At 32.7% G+C, this 19587-nt stretch overlaps 3 protein-coding genes across 6 annotated transcripts; 2 read left to right on the top strand and 1 right to left on the bottom strand.

Annotated features, from left to right (window-relative positions):
• Window positions 1-72: 72 nt before the first annotated feature.
• Window positions 73-1117, top strand: LOC110662196 (uncharacterized). Its single transcript, XM_021821091.2, has one exon. It carries the CDS (start codon window positions 326-328, stop codon window positions 1055-1057), a length of 732 nt encoding a protein of 243 aa, XP_021676783.2. The 5' UTR covers window positions 73-325; the 3' UTR covers window positions 1058-1117.
• Window positions 1118-1849: 732 nt separating this feature from the next.
• Window positions 1850-7263, bottom strand: LOC110662194 (SKP1-like protein 21). 4 transcript variants are annotated; one of them, XM_021821090.2, is made up of 10 exons: window positions 7080-7263; window positions 5579-5847; window positions 4970-5191; window positions 4513-4704; window positions 4323-4433; window positions 4073-4151; window positions 3747-3847; window positions 3334-3515; window positions 3015-3148; window positions 1850-2664 (listed from the first exon to the last, which is right to left on the bottom strand). In XM_021821090.2, the coding sequence occupies exons 2-10, from the start codon at window positions 5612-5614 to the stop codon at window positions 2648-2650; spliced, it is 1074 nt and encodes a 357-aa protein (XP_021676782.2). In that variant the 5' UTR covers window positions 5615-5847; window positions 7080-7263; the 3' UTR covers window positions 1850-2647. The 4 variants fall into 4 exon arrangements, with proteins under 4 accessions (XP_021676782.2, XP_021676780.2, XP_021676781.2 ...); XM_021821088.2 differs by having other exon boundaries at window positions 1850-2778; XM_021821089.2 differs by having other exon boundaries at window positions 1850-2833.
• A 2889-nt stretch (window positions 7264-10152) lies between these two features.
• Window positions 10153-19358, top strand: LOC110662193 (short-chain dehydrogenase TIC 32, chloroplastic). Its single transcript, XM_021821086.2, has 8 exons — window positions 10153-10348; window positions 11825-12056; window positions 12222-12301; window positions 12708-12861; window positions 13623-13701; window positions 18621-18705; window positions 18854-18900; window positions 18995-19358. The coding sequence occupies exons 1-8, from the start codon at window positions 10243-10245 to the stop codon at window positions 19151-19153; spliced, it is 942 nt and encodes a 313-aa protein (XP_021676778.2). The 5' UTR covers window positions 10153-10242; the 3' UTR covers window positions 19154-19358.
• Window positions 19359-19587: the final 229 nt, after the last annotated feature.

Consider the following 19587-nt stretch of genomic DNA (forward strand, 5'->3'; position numbering starts at 1 on the left):
CCTCCCCTCCCCTCCCCTCCCCATTCCCCTCTCCGAAACACAGCATTAGAACGAACAATCCCTCAATCATTTGACACAATGGCGAATCCAATGCCTTATAAATAGCTGACAGATTGACCAAGCCGCTAACCCGCTCTCCCATCCCGAAGCCACGTCTTACATCTATCAACCTTAAACCCCTGAGACACTGCCACTTGTACTCTTTCGCTACCTTATACTCCTCGTATCCCGTGTCTCTCCTCTCACTGCTCTTTTCGATCCAGAAAATCTGAACCTAATTCTCTACTCGACACACCAACAAAAATCTCTCAAACCCAAAAGAAAAATGTCAGGCGGGGTTGGTCCGACCTGCAGTGACATAAGCCTTCCAAAGGAACAACATGAAGATTTCTCTTCCCTGAAAAAAAAGGGCCAAAACATTGCTCCATCGAAGAAGGCTGGTTTTCTGAGCTTCACCCAACTAAATGCCCTCGCTGTTATCACTATCCTCGCTGCAAGTGGCATGGTAAGCCCTGAAGACTTTGCTTTCGTTGTCTTTTCCATCATCTACATGTTCTTCATTTCCAAGGTTGCATTCCCTTGTGTCAACCCATCAAAGGACTCCGCATCAGTTTTTGATCCAAAAAATAAGATTTTACGCCTCTACGTGTCTGTTGCTGCTATAATTGGCCTATTTCTCCCCATAGCTTATATCTTTGAAGGCATCTTTGAGGGTGATAAAGAGGGAATCAAGGCAGCCGCACCACATCTCTTTCTCTTAGCGAGTCAAGTTTTCATGGAAGGGGTGGCATTTTCACTCAGGTTTGCAATACCTGTACGGGTTTTCGTGCCGGTATTCTATAATTCGAGGAGGATTTTTACCATTGTGGAGTGGTTGACAAGTGAGTTCAAGGTGGAACAGGACCATGGAGGATCTGCCAGGAGGGTGCTCGTTGGGAGAGCTCTTGCTGTGGCTAATATGGCCTTTTGGTGCTTCAATCTTTTTGGCTTCTTGTTGCCTGTTTATCTTCCAAAAGCCTTCAAGAAGTATTACTCTGCGTATGACGTTAAAGATTAAAGTGTTTCTCATGTAACCTGTAGTCCCGTATAGCACAAAAAAAATGAATTCCTGTTGCAACTTCGTCGCGTCATTCACTGCCGCTATAAGTTTGATATCGTCGTTCGCACTAAATTTACCCCAAATTATATTCGAGTTGTGTCATTTCTCAGATGGCCAAAAGATCTAAACTTGGGTCCTTAAGCACACTGGGAAGCCCTAATGATCTTGCAGATGCATTATAACCTGATTCTTAATCATTGTCTGACAAGGCAAAAGGCTTAGTGTAGCATCACACCTCTCATTTTCGTTTGTTAGACGATCTTCACACCTGAACCAGCTGCTAAAATAATAATCAAACGGATCGTTTCTTGAGATCTGAGACCGCAATTCCACATGGGAAAGGGCAATTGCCTATTTCCCTAAAGCATACCCAGTTATTGGGTAATGGAAAACAAAAATGGGATCAGCAATTTTCACTCTTCGATTGGTAATTTTCATCATAAATAGGACTACGAAATCACCTGTTACCACATTGGCATAATCTGATGAATCTGCTGATTAACGACAACTTGTTTCCAGCCATATAACACAACAGTTTCATTCTAATGTCTAATCAACAAAGGTAGCTGCAATACACACACACACACACACACACACACACACACACAACTTTAGTTTATGAATCTGCAGTAACACTTACACAGGGATTTGTTCATGACTACCTTTTCTGCAGACAAAATTTCACATGGCAACACATTAAAACTCGTATCCAGGCAGGAGATTAGCAACTGGGAAAAGCAGAAGGCGTGATGAATCAAGGGCACTACAAAACAATCTTAATAGAATCTTAGATTATCTCTTCATTACAATGGACAGTACATAACAAAAACAAAGGCTACACTCCCTCAACAAAAAGGATGAGAAATGTAATCTCTACTTCCATCATATCAAAGCTTAATTGTAGTTCCTCACCACTGTGCAAGCCAAGCTACAGGCAAAAACTTCATCTACTCAAACAAACTTCTATGAAAGATTCACACAATAAAATTACAAAGTTGTGCTAATCCTCCTCTATTAAAGTTTTCTTCCACTGGTTCCCTCAGAAAGCAAGTTTTAAAACAAGTCAAAATCTTCAAAAATGGTTAAAGAATCAACTGTGCGTTTCATATATTCCCAATCTTTTTCTCCATATAGATTAGTGGCCTCTGTGAACAAGCCACAAGGAAGCTATGCGTAAATGTCAAAAAGAAATGTATTCTTAAAATGAGAAAATTTGTGAAAGAAATAATTTCCAGATGGTACAGGAGCTCGCTGATGAGAATAGCTGAAAGTCACAAACAACTGCAACAACAGAACAAGACAAAGACAAATGAGCAAATTGTGCTCAAATTGTCTCTTCTGAGTTTTATTTTTCATTTTCAACATACATTACGCCGAGAAAGAATGTTGCCTTTGGTGATGGTCGAACAGACAAAAATAATCACATGCAGTCCACACCAAATAACAGTTTTAATTCTTCCACCTTCAGACAGCAACCAACTGTAGGCAGCATCTTATCCAAACTGCTCAAAGCTGCTGACAATTCTCAGAATGGAAATTATCCTCATATTATCTCTGATCCAAATCTGTTTAGACATCAAATATTGCATCAAATGCATTTTTACATGGTCAATCAATGGAGAAAATAAGTCGCTTCACACGAAAACATGACCAAGCCCATCGAAAATTCTCAGAATCATCTGGACCAAGAGATGCATGCTGATGTCATCTCCTTGTGTATAACTGTCTGTATATCTAACCAACATGGTGATTTGACATCAACTAACTATATTCAAGATCAAGAATATATTATCCCCTCAACATCATTATCCCAATCATATAAGGAAAAAGTGGCAGTGGTGGGGTGGGGGAATAACATAAACAAGGCCCAAAGGAAAGCACAATGAGAAAAGATGAAACCTAGGAATGAACTTACCTGAATATCTACATAAAGAGCCATTCCCATCCATTGATAATGATATCAGCCTTCTTTCTTGGCCTAGCGAAAGTATTTCTTGCATCCTTTCTGGCCAATCTGAATTTAATCTACGAGCAAAGTCCTCAACTTCCCTGAATTAGAAAAAAAAAATGGAAACTTGAATCAGATAATATCATAATACTCATAATTCTCCCTTACTTACAAAAATGGAGCCCTATGAAATGCCTTCTTCAAAATCTTCAAAATGAAATGCTCACTGCAATCTACATAATGAATTTATTATCCAAATCAAGATGCTCCAGTATAGAAATCTAACCTGTCAAGTTCCTCCTTCATTGCAGGATCTAAATCATCATCAATGTCAACATCATCAAATTCAAGCTTAGGTGAAAGCGTGGCAGATCCAGATTCCTGAAACTTTGAAGTTTTAATGGAAGAGGCAACCAAAATATCTTTAACCTTCCCATTATGGCAAGCAGAAGGGCAAGTGTCCATCTCCTGAAATCAACAATGGTAAATTAATAATAAGGAAGAAAAAGAGAGAGAGGGGGGGGGGGGGGGGGGGGGTGGTGTGGTTGGTGAAAGGGTGAACTTGCCCTCTATTGTTCCCTATATATGTATATATAGCTACTGTACAAAAAAAACTTTGTAATCCAGCACAGACAATGCATCAATTGAACTGTGCACACACACACACACACACAGAGAGAGAGAGAGAGAGATGCCAACCTTCTTATTGTTTCCATTTAAATTGTTTGAAGAAGATTCCTTTGATTGGTCTTTTCTTCTACGATTCTTTTTTTTGTTCTTACTACTACTACCTTTTGAATCTGCGGAGACTATCATATTCAGTACAATTGCAAAGAGAAAACCCATATTCACAAGATCAGCTATTTAAACATTGATTCTTTGAAAATTTCCTGGAAGCTACATGACGAACATGAAATATTACTAGAATATCTGTACTGACTGAACAAGCTGGTTGCTATCAAGTTGGTAAGAAGCTAAAGCATTTGATCTTCTCTGAATGAAGGCTAAATATTTTGCAGGCATACCTCCATCTGCACCATTTATAAATGACAAGAGATCGTCAACCGAGCGTTCATCCACATGCTCATCTTCAACCTCAACATTCTGGGAAAGAAAATTTCTTAGTTGTTATTACAACATGAATATACAGGTTTAAAGAATTCAATAAAAATTCTAATGAATCTAAAATCATAAAATTCAGATGTCCAAAAATGTAAACATAAAATAAAGGGGCAAAAAAAAAAAAAGGCAAACACCAGAAGTAGAAGAAACCACCTTCATTTTCTCTTGCTCTTTCAATTCCTTCCTCTTTCTGGCATACAATCGATTTAAAAGCCGGATGCGTGGATCATCAGTAATGTTTCTTAGAGGCTCCAATTTCTCTTCCTGTGAAAAAACAAGATCGCATAAAAATGACTAGCAAAGACCAAGGATTGGAAGCACTGACTTCATGTTTGCAACAAACCTCTGTGAGGTCATCAGGTAAATGAAAGGTCTCACGTATCTCCTCAGGAGTTTTCCCCTCAATAATTCGAGCAAGTGCACGACTGGTAAGATCAACCAAAGGCTTTAACCCAAGGCTGTCAGCAGCAGATGTCAACTCACATAATCTTTTTGTATCCATTCGAATAAATTTTTCATCAAAAATTTTGCACTCCTAGAAATGGGAACAAGGAAGAATAGATAATATTAACATTCAAATAGATCATTCACAAGCAAAAATATTACTAACACCCAACCGTTCCCCTCCTTACAAAAGGAAGAAATATGATGATAAAACAAATCTTCTTAAACCCCTCCATGAGTAACTAGCAGTTTTTTATTTGTCTGATTTCTAAGTTTAAATTATATGCTCTGCTAGAAATTGGAGAAAACAGAATCTAGAAAAGCAAAATATGTCACCAGAGAAGGGAAAATCAGACCTTATTAGAGCGACCTGGTACTTGATGAAACTGGCAATAGTCGAGTATTAAGCCTAAGATAGCAGGATTCACACGTTGAGGCAGTGATATAGCATAGTTTTTTGAAGAACCCATGCCTGTTTGAAGAATTTCTTGGCATATCATGGGGCAAAACATGGCAACCTCTTCTTCTACTTGTTGGATTGAACCATCAGCAGTTTGGAGCCAAATGTAAGACTTCATCTTGAAACACAAGGCCATATAAAAATTTAAGCAAGAATGAAATCAAATTTAGAAGATATATATATATATATATATTGTAAATTTATGCAATACTGGACATCCTGATTTTTGCAATCAAAATTCTACAAATTCCCCTCTCACCGAATTTTAGGAATGATCTACTACTAAACAACCCATATATAGCTGTGTTCATAGTTCTACAACATTTTTTATGGTTAAACCACAGCCAAACTCTTCTCCAAAACAACAAATGGTCCCCAAAGCTATATGCATCACCAAACAACCATTAAATTCGAAAAAGAAAAGATCCATTTACATCCACATAATCATTTGAAGGCAGCAAAACATGAAATTAGGGGAAATTTACGATAAAACCACAGAAAATACCTCAGGTTTCACAACAGCCATACTGCCTTCTGACATCTGATAATGGCTGTGAAAGCTTATTTGGAATGTCTCAAAAATGAACAACCTTTCTCTTATCGTTTCAAAAACAAAAGATAAATAATAGGAAGAATATATGCCGCTTCCTCAAAAGGTTCACTTTGTTAGTGTATAAACTCTTTATCAATGCTTCCCAAACTGACACTTCGTTGTATCCTGATGACAAACGTATCAGCATGCTTATCAATAAGGCTTCCCCAGATATTGTCACCCTACAAGGAATCAATACAGAAAACAAGTAAGCAAGACACCATGAGATATTATACTAGACACCAAATAGACTAATGACAGCATAAATACATGTACAAATTTTTTCAGAAATCAAATTTCCTGATCTGATCTTCAAAAATTGATAATCAAGCTTGACTACAGAGTAAATGACCTTTATATCATAAATTATCTACGGAAACTTATCCTCTTTGTAATAAGCAGAAACCAGGAAAATCATTTTTCATCAAAAAAATAATTTCATAGGTTTCTTAACCATTTCTTTCAGTACTACGTTGCTTCATTAATATGCAAGCACCCATTCAGCACTCACCTTATTAGTTCAATTCAAAGGATATAAAATTGTAAGAATCCAAAGACAAATATGGATACCTAAATTTTTAGTCCAAAATTCTTAATCGTTTATTTGGATAGTGAATTTGAACTTATAATTCAAATTTTATACATAAAGATTTGGAAGAGTAGAGAAAGAGAAGAAATCCTCAATCAAATCTTAGTTTATTAAAATTTCACCTGATTTATGGGTATTACAAATTCATGCTCAAAACAGTCTTAATCCTCCTATTAATTAATCTAATCAGCCAAAGTAAATGTATGTTCTTTAAACTAAAGAAATCAAATCCAAATCGCTCCATTTGTTCATTTTGCTTTTCCCCTACCCACACACAATCTCAATAGACTACAGCTACAACGAACTTCAAAGGATAAAACAGAAATTATAACATAAATATAAAAATAAACACACCACCCTAATCATTCAATTTTATATCTAATAGACATGCAAATGTTGTCCACAGAAATCATATGTGACCCTCATTACAAACCAAAACCATTCATAATCATCTGCAAACAGTTTTTACGACACTCACTGACATATCAAATTAAAACCAGAAATGAAATATTCTCTTGATAAATTGTCTAGCTAATACTTAAATAGTCCCAAAAACAATAAAATTCAATTCGTCGAGTACATCATTTCCAGTAAATAAACTCATGTAAACCTAATAGACCTACAACAAATATAAAAAGGGGCAAAAAGGTACAGATTGTAATTGTATAAATAATGATAATTAGAAAAGAGCACGACAATTTATGAGAAATAAAATGATCAAAATAAGCCTGAATTGTAATGTATAACCAGATTTCAATCCATTAGCATTAACTAATCAATACATATACATATTGAAAAGGAGATAGGGAATAGGGTTTTGCATACCTTAAAATAAAGGCTGTAACGAAACCAGGATTAAATTAAGAGATGTGTCAATGAGAACGGGGACAAGGAGGACTAGTGTTAGGGTTTTCAAAAGCCGCTTTTTTTCTGTTTTCTGTTTCTGCGTTTCATTTCCCTCTCTCTCTCCCTCTCTCTCTCTCTCTCTCTCTCTGTCGCGATAATGTGTCTGTCCGCTTGTGAGTTCCGCACGTGACTCGTATCGGAATGAAGCCGTCGTCGCACGTGCTAGTTTGGTACATCGGTCGGATTTTTTAACTTGGGTTTTAAAATTGGGCTAAATAAACTGGCCTGGATTGTGGGACTTCTGATTTGGGCATTGGGAATGAATTATACTGAGCCCATTTAGTTGAATTAGAAGGTACCGGGCCATCAAGGACACTATAGTTCTCGACGTTTTAAATTAAATATATATATATAGTTTTAAAATTATATTATCTTTCTATGACACAAAATATTTGAAATAAATATTTTAAAAATAAACATTAATTATATTTATGCATAACTGAAATAAAATTATTATTTTTGATGTTATTATTTTACATACTAAATACGCTCTAAGTTGAAAAGGGCCGGCACTTGTTAGCACCGGTTGGACTCCATTAGAGTGGAGCGCTACAAATATCCTACAGTGGCGTGCAATACATGTATCTCATCTTCAAAAAACAACGGTCACTGCAAAGGAAAAACTGCTACTCATTTTCCTCTTCGATGGTTTACCGCAAAGAGCCAGAGAATCAGAGACAGAATGCGGCCGTTTATCAGGAAAGAACTATCTGGGTTCTCATCATCTTCCCCAGCCGAGGAAGTTACTTAGAGGATTGATGCCTCTGGTCCAGCCGTCCATATAACTCTCCTCTCATTGGAAATTAAAATTATTTAGAAATTTAATATGAAATATTTATCACTAAAAATTATTAGGGGCAATAATATTTTATGGATTAGTCTCTCGTGAAAAGGATTAATAATTTAATTTTATTGTTAAAAATTATTAACAATAAAATTATTTAAATTAATGGGTGAATTTTATTGTTAACATATTTTATTGTTATAAATACGTTTTTAATATTCCTTATAAATAATAAAATTAATGAAGATATTTAAAAAAATCAAAATGTTCCTTACCCACTTTTATATATTTTGAATATGTTTAGTTTAACCGTTAAATATAGTCAATAACCGTTAATTAATAACTATTACTGGTAGCTGATAGTTGACGACAATTAGCTGATTTATGTTAAGTATTTGATAAAACTATATTTAGTTGTTACTGTTGATATATAAAATAATTAATAATGATATATATTATATAATTTATTTTATTATTAAATAAATATAAAATTATAAATTTATTATATTATAATACTTATTTTATTATTAATTAATATCTTATATCATTTATTATATTATTAAAATAAAATATATAATTATTAATCTATTATATTATTTATTTTATTATTGAAATAAAAAAAATAATTAAATTCTTTAAAAATAAATTAAATAACTTTTAAAATATTGATAAAATAATAAAGTAGTTATTGTTATTGGTAAAGAAAAAAATTTATAATTAATTTTAAATTTTTAGATATAAATAAATATTTTATATTTTATGGTATTAATAAAAAATATTTTAATAAATTTGAAATATATTAATTAAAATGTTAAAATTATAAATAAACGGATAAAAATATTAATAACATTAATTTTGAGTTAAATAAAAAAGAATAATATGATTAAAATAAAAATTTAAATCAAATTAGTTGTCAGTTGATAAGAAACATGTCTAAAAATAGAGCTATATAAACTGCAGCTCATTAGTACTATATATCAACTATCAATCAGTTATTAGTTTTATTTTTTAAAATTTATTAAACACCATATTTTACCTATCTGGATACCTATCAGCTATCAACTACACCCAACAGATAAACTAAACATCCCATAGTACCTATCGGCTACAGTTTGTATCAACTATATTTTTAGAATTATTTCTCATAAGCTAATAGCTGATTTGATTTTATTTTTATTTTAATTATATTACCCCTTTTTATTTAACTCAAAAATTAATATTATTAATATTTTTATATTTTTTATTTATAATTTTAATATTTTAATTAACACAATTCAACTAATATCTGATTTGATTTGATTTTTTATTTTAACTATATTACCCTTTTTATTTAACTCAAAAATTAATATTATTAATATTTTTATATTTTTTATTTATAATTTTAACATTTTAGTTAACACAATTCAATTTTATTAAAATATTTTTATTAATAACATAAAATATTTATTTATATTTAAAAACTTAAAATTAATTATAAATTTTTTTTATTAACAATAATAATTACTTTATTATTTTATCTATATTTTTAAAGTAATTTAATTATTTTTTAAAAAAAATTAATTATTTTATTATTTTAATAATAAAATAAATAATATAATATAATAAATTAATAATTATATATTTATTTTAATAATATAATAAATAATATAATATATTAATTTAATAATTATATATTTAATTTAATAACAAAATAAATAATATAATATAATAAATTTATAATTTTATATTTATTTTAATAATAAAATAAATTATGTAATATATATCCTTATTAACCATTTTATGAATAGCAATGACTAAATATAATTTTATTAAACACTTAACATAAATCAATTATCATCGATTAACAATAATAACTATTTATCAACTATATTTAATAATTAAATCAAACAAACCCTATATTAATTAATCATTAATTTTATTTTTTTAAACCTATTAAATAGTCAAATTTACTTATTTCTTTATTTTTAATGATATATATATATATATATATATATATATATATATATATATATATATATATATATATATCGTAGAGCACTGCTTCATTTGGCAATTAAGTCCAAACGACAGCGTGAGCATGGAATTGGATGGCCCCAGATAATATATCCATGTAATGGGCTGACACTGGGCAGCACTGATTGGACACCACTCGAGTTTTGGGTGCGCTGATTGGACTCCACTAGAGAGGGTGCTATATATGTGTCTCATCTTCAAAATGCAACGGTCACTGCAAAGGAATAACTACCACTCGTTTTCCTGTCGGCGGTTTACTGCGAGAGCCGGAGAATCAGAGACAGAATGTGGCCGTTTAGCAGGAAAGGACCATCTGGGTTCTCATCATCTTCCACAGCGGAGGAAGTTACTCACGGGATCGACGCCTCTGGTCTCACTGCCATTGTTACAGGTCTATAACTTCACTATCATATGCCTGTTTCAATTTTTATCTTTTTGCAAGATTCTAAAATTAAGATTTAAGATCTGGGTTTATTGTCTTAAATCTCATGTAGATGTGGGATTTTTTTTTTATGGAAAACGTATTAGTTTGGCTGCCTATAAATTTTTAAAATAATTTTTTGGATTTTGGTTTATTGTTGCGTTTGTTTAGGGGTGGAGGCCAGCCAGGGTCACATATTTTAATGGCTTTTGTGGTACGGCAGAAGTCCTCCAATTTTCATATGAACTCTACTTAGAACAGAGGGGGCCTCAGTCTTAAAAACTAGAAATTCTTATGTTTTGTTTGCCATTTATTGTTTCTGAAAATTTTTGTCCTCATGAATTATAGTTTAGCAACTGTGGGGTCCATTTCCACTTGCATAGTTGCATTTGATACTCAAAAGGTGAAAGTGAGGGTTAACCAACTACGTCTATAGGTGTTGGAAAATTAAGAGTAGACATGTAAATATTTGCATAACCATATTTGAATAAATAATCTAAATATAATTACATTATAACCATGATTGAATAACTAATCTGAATATAATCATATTATAGAGCGAATTATACTTGTAGTTTACGGTCTAAGTTTTTCTTGATTGTAAAGAACTCACGAAGAAAATAGAGGGAGGCCGTTTTTGAAATAGCTGGTGTACTAAGCTCCAGACCTTTCCTCTGTAATTTGGTTTTTCCAGACCTACAATCTTAGAGAGCCATGCACAAGAAAATCACACAGGACGGCTATTGTTCCATCCAATAAATGCCCAAATGCATTGTTTGGGTCACATCCAATAACTAATCCATTAATATGAATGAGGATTGGATTGACCCTCCTATACCAGTATCCACCAATATGTTTAATGAGCATATAATTTTTTTTGGCAAAAAACTCTTTTCCTCTCCATTTTATTTCTGTTCCATCTTGTTCCCTGTATGTATTGACTGTATTGAGTTCAACACTTCAACTGCCACTTGTTGCTGCCCTCTGCCAATTTTTTATGACAGAAGTTTGGAGGATATTGCTCTGAAAAATTTAGGAAGCAGTTAAATTTGGACATTGATTTAATTTGTTCTCTGCAAATAATTTTATAGAACCAGCCCAAATTTCTTGGATAAAGGCTTAGTTGAGTTGAGTTGATAGAACAAGAACAATACAATCCAATAGATATAGTAAAGGATTTTGGAATTTAGTTTCTTATGAACTATATCAGGAGCTGCGCTTTCTCATGTACTCATTTGGTAACTTTCTTCAATTTTAAAAAATTTAGATGTGAACAATGGAATCTATGTGCTTTGTGATTTTAGTGTGTGCAGTACGATTTTTTCTGTTATATTACACAGAGTTGTAGGTTTCATAAAACATTTAAATAATTTTTTTTTGTTTGTTGCGCAATAATTTTCTGTGTTTACTGAATGGCATTTTATTTGTCACCCACTGTGATTTTAGGAGCGTCTAGCGGTATTGGCACTGAAACTTCAAGGGTACTTGCATTACGTGGTGTCCATGTAGTTATGGCAGTCAGGAATATGGCAGCTGGAAGAGATGTCAAAGAAGCTATAATAAAAGAAATCCCCTCTGCCAAAGTTGATGCCATGGAATTGGACCTCAGTTCAATGACGTCTGTGAGGAAGTTTGCAAAAGATTTCAATTCTCTGGGTCTTCCATTGAACATCCTAATGTAAGAAAAGAATGAGAACCTTGATGTAGATTTTATTGTCACGTACATGTGGTTGACAGAATTTTTTTATGTATGTGACACGTGCATAGCTATCATGGTGCCAACTGCTCAGTTTAATGAATAAGCCAGGAATGACACTTTTTTCTTTGTTTATTTGCTTTAAAGTAACAATGCAGGAGTTATGGCAACACCATTCATGCTTTCCAAAGACAACATAGAACTACAATTTGCAACGAATCATATAGGTATTTCTCATATAACTCATGCTGCAATATGTACATGCTTTAGAATGGTTTTTTTATTTTTATTTTTATTTTTTTTTCCCTCTGAGGTGTACAATAACTCACAATGGGAGTTGGGTTGGCTTTTGAGTTACGGTCCATCATCAAGCATCAAAATCTTTTCTCAAATTCATGATGCTAACGATCCCCCACCTATCTTTCCTTTTTTTTAAAAAAAAAAAAAATTCAAGATGAAATTGAGTTTCAGACTTGAAAGTAGCTCATTTATTACTCCATACTTGTCATCTGGCTTGTTACATAAACTTTAGTGGCAGTTACCAGGTTTTTTTTTTAAACTAGTCTGCTGCCCTTATGGATCCATAAAATTTAGTAGTGAAAGACTTGTCTGATTATTATTTTTTTTTTGCAGGTCATTTTCTTTTGACAAATCTGTTATTGGACAATATGAAGAAAACAGCAAGTGAAAGTAAGAGAGAAGGGAGAATTGTAAATGTCTCGTCAGAAGCTCATCGTTTCCCTTATTCTGAAGGAATTCGTTTTGATAAAATTAATGATCAGTCAGGGTAATAGTAACAACAATTTAGAATTACATTCAGTTTCTCCATTTGAGAGGTATCCTATTCTGAAATATATTATGCACAAATTGATAGAAATGCAGAAGCTCCTTGGCTATAGGCTGGTGCTCTTTGGCTCCTTCAATTTCTTAAAGACCTTAACCTTCCCTAAATTGCGCATGGCACAAAGGATGCATGTTACATAGTCTTGACCTTTTGCTCATTTTATGAAGGGTCTGTGTTACATATAATTGACCTTTTTCGCATTTTAGTACCAATTTCTAAAAGAAGTTATTTTTATGTTTAGTTTATAGCTCAATTGATAAGACAAATTTAAAGTTTCACCGTTTCAAGTAAATTTTGGAATTATGAAAGAGAGTTGATGTAATAAGATGTTTTCCTTTGCGTTACGTCATGTGGGATGATTTTTATGTTTAGTTTATAGCTCAATTGATAAGACATTTAAAGTTTCACGGTTTTAAGTAAATTTTGGAATTATGGAAGAGAGTTGATGTAATAAGATATTTTCCTTTGTGTTACATGGGATGATTTTTCCATTTGAAATCTTAAAAATGTGCATGATTTTTACTTTTTTACTTGAAGGCCTGTGAAATCAAAAAGATAGGCTGCTGAAAGTGTAGTGTGGGCAGGCCTGGACTAGAGCTGTAAATGCAGTATTAACAGTTAGTTGTATGGTATAATCATACTATCATTATTTTAATCTTTCTTGAAAGTGGAATTTGATTGTGGTTAAACCTGTTCTTACACAGGTATAGCAGTTTCCGTGCCTATGGTCAATCTAAGCTTGCTAATGTGTTGCATGCTAATGAGCTGGCTGGACGTTTAAAGGTATCCATTCTTCTCTTTAATCATCAAAGTTTGATTTTGATAGAGTAAGGAGTCAAAATAAAAGAAAAGGAGATCAAATGCAGCAAAGATGGAAAATAGCAGTAGGGAGACGTTGTTTATTCAATAACCCAATTTACAGGTGGAATTAGAAGAAATCCTGGAAACACAATCCAGAGAATTCTCTCACTCACACCCCAGCAACTATACTAGTTGCCCCCAAGCTTAAAAAAACTGGAAAATACAAATTATTCAATTCATGCCCCCAACTCGACCCTTTCTCTTCCTATATATAACTCTCCTAGCAGCTGCATCACATGCATCTGGGAATCACTCTTACCAGAATGGAGCTGAGCTGTCCACATCTTCCGGCACTTTCTTGATTCTCTAGAATACACCATCATCCCTATCAGACTACACATCAATGGAAAATAAGTTGGATGGTGATAGTGATTATTATATCGTCTTTTAAAAATGCTGTGAAATTGGGGCAAAAGTTAAACATATTATATAGTTATATTCATATGTTTGTAAAATTGAAGTACTAGGCAAAAGATAAACCTATATTTGTTATTTGTTTTTTTCTGCTTAAAATTTTGATTTGAAGGAGTGCATTTTTCTCACCGAACATATTAAATTACTTCTGAAAGCTAACCATTATATTTTCAATTTCAGCTTAAACGTCTCTCTCTCTCTCTCTCTCTCTCTCTCTCTATCTCTCTCTCTTGTGCTGTAAAGAGCCTTTCCCAGATTTAGTACTATAATCAACATCCTCAATTGATATTCCACCACAATATTGTTCCACCACAATATTTGAGCTGCCTCAAGGTTGTGAGCCTATGCATGATTTATTTTGTAAGGAGAGCCTTTATAAAGTGAGCTAGTTGGAGAGTGGCATATGTTGGTGTCATTTTAGTATTAAACATCTGTTTACCAAGCTCTCATTTATATAGCAACTAATAGTACATAGTTTCCCCAACAAATTAAAGTAATATTGAGTTTTGTAGTAAATGATCATGTATATCCATGAGGAACTTGTCACACCTTGCCCCTCTGTAAGGTATAACATGATCCCGTAAAATACCTAATGAACTACCGAACTTCACCTACCGATAACTCATTAAGTACCCTACAAGGAATTTTAAAAACCATTTTCTTATTTTTTGGAAGTGGTGAGCATTTTCTTACTTTTAATAGAAGTTTAAAAGTTAGTTAAAATTTTTGTTCATTTTTATTTGTCCGCAAATTTTAGAAAAATTTCGGCAGAGTGCCGTCTATATTTGGGAAAAACAGTTCCAATAATTCATTTCATCAAATCCACTACTACCACTACACAAATCAACATCATTTCTCCAAACTCCATAATTCAAAATAGTTCTCAATTCAATTGTCATAAAAAATAATACTAAATAACTTCATTTATATTTCATTAAAGAAAAATAAATTTACATTCATCAATCCAAAATTTACATTAGAAAATCCAAACTAATATTATTACAAATCCATACAACTTCTCATAACCAGTTTATACATGTACATGCATTTACATACACCAAAATAAATATTACAATTAGGATATAAAATATACCCATCAAAATTTCAGGGATGTGGCTCCAAGATCTTCAGCAGCTCACTTTGCTGCTCTTCTAGTCTCTATATCTGCGACAGCAACAACAGTCATCGCTGAGTACTATGACTCAGTGGTGCACAACATACTAAAATAACATTTTATGCATAATTCAAATCATATTTATTCAAATATGGTACTGAACATGAAAAACATGTACAAAACATGATTTATAAATTTTTTTAGTCTAAACAATTTCATTTAGGAAGTCTAAAAACGAATTTCATAAAAACACACAATTATATCGTGCCATTCAGAATAATACTCATCTCAATAGCCGGAGGCTTATGAGAAATCACAAGGCTAGCTAGCTCAATTTTTGGGTACCCATTCAAATTTCTTTCTCTACTGGCACACACCTCAACACTTCAGCCAGAGAGGGAATCAAAATTCAAAACTATTTCCTCCCACTAGTCATGCTAGTGAGATATTCAAATATATGGTCATGACACTGTGGTTTCAAAACTATCTTAACAATTTATCAAACATTTACTGACAATTAAATCACATATCATCAAATTTTCAACAATTTAGATCAAAAGCATAGTGTACATTTTAATCATCATTTTGCAATATAAGTAAATCACAAATCATTTCATGCACTTTGCAAAGGAATTTTAAAGGATATTTATGTTGTGCACAAACCTTATGTGAGTTGCCTCTTGGCCTTGACTCGATGCTTCGGGTTCTTTTCCAGTATCATTTTCAACTGAAATACACAATTTTACATTGTTTCAGTATCATAATTTATCAGAAGTTCAAAAATAAATTCAAATCTAGTTATATCTAGCTTTAATATGCTTAACTTGACGTTCTTTAAAATTTGTATTTCGGGGTTACTATTCACGACACTATTCAAGTCAATTTGTTGACTTTCTAATGCTTAATAGGTATGAGAATTTTAATTTCACCCACATACCACATTTTGGTTACCTAATTTGTTGGTTTTGGTTGGTTTCTCAAATTTTAAGTCTCTTAGGTGAAATTTCCAAAATTTCAGATTTAGTGTCCTGTTTTGCAATATTCCATTGATCAAGTTATTGTGGTAATTTGGCTAAGTTTTCTTCTTAGAAGTTGTTCCTTATTGTCTTAACCTTAGTTTCCTTTTTGAATCACTCCATTTGGAGTTTTGTAGCTCAAGTTATAGCCATTTGAACATAGCTGGCTGGATTTGGTGTTACCCAGAATTCTGGACATTTCCTGGATTTTGGCTCTTTTTGTACATTGACTGCAGGTGAGTTTTTGAACAAGTTATGGTCAAAATTTGAGTTTATTTTCTTTATGAAAGTTGTAGGGCTATGTCTCAGCTTTCTATCGGTATAAAATTCAGGTCATTTGGACCTTTCTAGACCAAGTTATGGTCATTTACATAACTACTATTCATTTGGTCATTTTTGTACTGGGCAGTGTGTCCAATTCCTGATTTGGCCTAATTGTTTACTAAGTTATTATCACTTTCTGGGCATGATTCCTAAATGAAAAATGGTCAATTTTGTGTCTAGTTTCATTCCCAATTGACCTCACACCAATTGGGTTGGTAAATTTTCAGTTTTAGTCCCTGAAAGGGACCTAGGTCAAGCTGTTTGCATAATGACCCTAACCAATCCGAATTGAAACTTATTTCTAACAATTCACACACACCAAAAATGGTCACAATTGACCATTTCTCAACTCAAATAAGGTCAACTACACCAATTAACCAATTCTCAACTTTTTCTCTAATTTTTCAAAATGTTCAAAACCCTAATTACATAGAGTTCAAATCTAATGCATTCAAAGCGCACATTCATAATCTATACACCTAATTCACCTCAAATAACCATTCAAATCCACTAAATTCATTCAATCCCAACCCCACCTACTGCTGGCCGAATTTCATATTACTTCCCCAACAATTGTTTTGTTTTGATTTTAAGTTAATTTCTAATTTAAGTAAACTAGAACATAAACATTTAACTACATTTTTCAAATTTAGATTACTAACCTCAAACTTTGATTTTCAATTTCTCCAAATCTTCAATTTCTTCCTTTTCTTTCTCCTTCAATCTTCTTTTCTAGTTGGGATAATAAGGTTTGATGGAAAATTTTGGGGAATTTAGGGTTAATTGAAGGGATCAAAAGCTTGAGATCAAGCTTTAATGGTGAAAACCATGGAGAGAGAGAGAGTGAGGGTGGCCGGTTCCTTTTGATGGAAGAAGACAATGAATTTTCTTTTTTCTTTATTTTTGTTTTATGCTCTTTTATCTTGATTTTTATTTAGTCAAAATTTTAAATAAATTAAAATCATTTAATGATGTCATGGTGGGGTCACTTGGATGATGTAATAATTCACTTTTTCTTTTCTTTTTCTATTTTCTCCATTTTTCCATTCTTCTTTAATTTAATTATATATTCCGAAATTTTTATTTCTCTGATTTTATTGGACAGTTAGGTCAGCAGTCAGCTCTAGGGGTGAATTGACTAAATTGCCCCTTGCCGGTCTATCCGGTTTGCAAGTAATTCAATATTTCTTCCGGATAACTGACCTAATTATTTGACCTGCTTAACAATTTTTTTCTGTGATTTTTTCTTTTTCACTGTGTTCGCAATAGTCCTAAGGACAGCAGCATCATATTTGCCGGTTCAAAATTTGAGTTAATACTGACCTCGCAGTCATTTCCCGGGAAGGTCACCCATCGCTGTGACTCCTGGCTCATTTAACTTTTTATGCTTTGTTTTTCTTCTTTATATTTAACTATTTGGCAATTACTAATTATTTGTATTCAGGGCTTAACTAGGTGTCTTAGAAGTGATTCTAATCCCCTAAATTGTCCGGACCGATACCGGTTACCGGAACAGTGAAATATATCAGGCTATACAAATAGGGGTGTTGCAGAACTTTTGGTAATAAATTCCCTGATTGCTAATTGTCAATTTCTGAGGCCAAATTATATTTTTTAATAACGTTTCTTTTTAGAAATTGTCAAGTCTTCCTCTGGCCTCTGTTTCTGCATATTAGAATTGATCAAATTTCAACTTGTGATTGATTGTGATTTTGTCCTACTACGATTATGCATATAAGACCAATGCTTTTGTTGGCTCAGTAGTTTTTACATTGCTTCCTTTGTATGAAAATCTTCTTATAGTGACTTCAACCTCTGTTGACTCTAATAGCATTAAAGATGGCCACAGGTGGGTATGTGAGCATAACAGCCATATGAGTTTGTATATGCATATGAATCATTGTATCTGGATTATAGTAGTCTTGTTATTTTGAGTGGAAGCCAATATAATGTTTGGTTGTTATGCTAAGCAGGAAGATGCTGTCAATATAACTGCAAATTCACTTCATCCAGGAGCAATTTTAACCAATCTTTTCCGTCATATGAGGATCGTCAATGGTAATAGACATATTACAATTTGAGTTTATGCTTTCTCAGACATTACTTTATGGACGTTTGCTCAATCCTACATAAATAGCTTGAGCAAACTAGGCCTTCCACATTAATGCCTTGGTAACTCTGGTTCTTTTTGTCTAAAATAATGCAGGCGTGGTTGATGTGCTTGGTAGACTAGTGCTTAAAAATGTTCAGCAGGTGAGAAAGAAATAGAGCTGTGAACACACAGTTGTGCTATATATTTTTCCCTGAACAATAATACATAGTAATTGTGTGTTGAATTTGATTACAGGGTGCTGCAACTACATGCTATGTGGCATTGCATCCACAAGTGAAGGGGAAAAGTGGTGAATATTTTTCAGATGCTAACTTGGCCAAAGCAACTGACATGGGTAGAGATGTTGGATTGGCTAAGAAACTATGGGATTTCAGCATGAAATTGGTCGACTAAACGTTGCTTCCAAAATATGCAACTCCTTACCAGATTTACAAGAAAGTATCATCATTTTCTTTTCTTAGACATAATGTTTATGGATGAAATCCTGCTAAAAAAAAATTGTTTATGGAGAAAATAGAAAGTTGTATCTACCTAATACTGTTAAGTTTAGAGTCATACGTATAAATTATGGATAATAAGTATCTAGTGACTTGAGAAAGTCCACTGTTTTATTGGTTAAAATACTTTATTTTTATTTAGTTTTATATGATATAATAACAAAAAAAATGGATTCAGTAAATATCACCATTCACATATGCCGAGAATAATATTGATCATTAACTTTCTGGCGCCAACGTACTATGAGAATTTTTATCTATAAAATTTTTATTTATTTATTTTTAAAATTAAAATATTTTAATACTATAATTGAAATATATTTTAATGAT

Source organism: Hevea brasiliensis, chromosome 13 (assembly GCF_030052815.1).
Source record: "Hevea brasiliensis isolate MT/VB/25A 57/8 chromosome 13, ASM3005281v1, whole genome shotgun sequence".
Lineage (NCBI taxonomy): Eukaryota > Viridiplantae > Streptophyta > Magnoliopsida > Malpighiales > Euphorbiaceae > Hevea > Hevea brasiliensis.

Coding starts and splice junctions, on each gene's coding strand:
- LOC110662194 (XM_021821087.2), bottom strand. CDS start 5,614: ATGTCAGAAGGCAGTATGGCTGTTGTGAAACCTGAG. Junction 5,192..5,578: donor TGGCTGTTGTGAAACCTGAG/GTATTTTCTGTG, acceptor TTGTGTTTCAAG/ATGAAGTCTTACATTTGGCT. Junction 4,434..4,512: donor TACCTGATGACCTCACAGAG/GTTTGTTGCAAA, acceptor GTTTTTTCACAG/GAAGAGAAATTGGAGCCTCT.
- LOC110662196 (XM_021821091.2), top strand. CDS start 326: ATGTCAGGCGGGGTTGGTCCGACCTGCAGTGACATAAGCCTTCCAAAG.
- LOC110662193 (XM_021821086.2), top strand. CDS start 10,243: ATGTGGCCGTTTAGCAGGAAAGGACCATCTGGGTTCTCATCATCTTCC. Junction 12,302..12,707: donor ATTTGCAACGAATCATATAG/GTATTTCTCATA, acceptor TTTTTTTTGCAG/GTCATTTTCTTTTGACAAAT. Junction 18,901..18,994: donor TGCTTAAAAATGTTCAGCAG/GTGAGAAAGAAA, acceptor ATTTGATTACAG/GGTGCTGCAACTACATGCTA.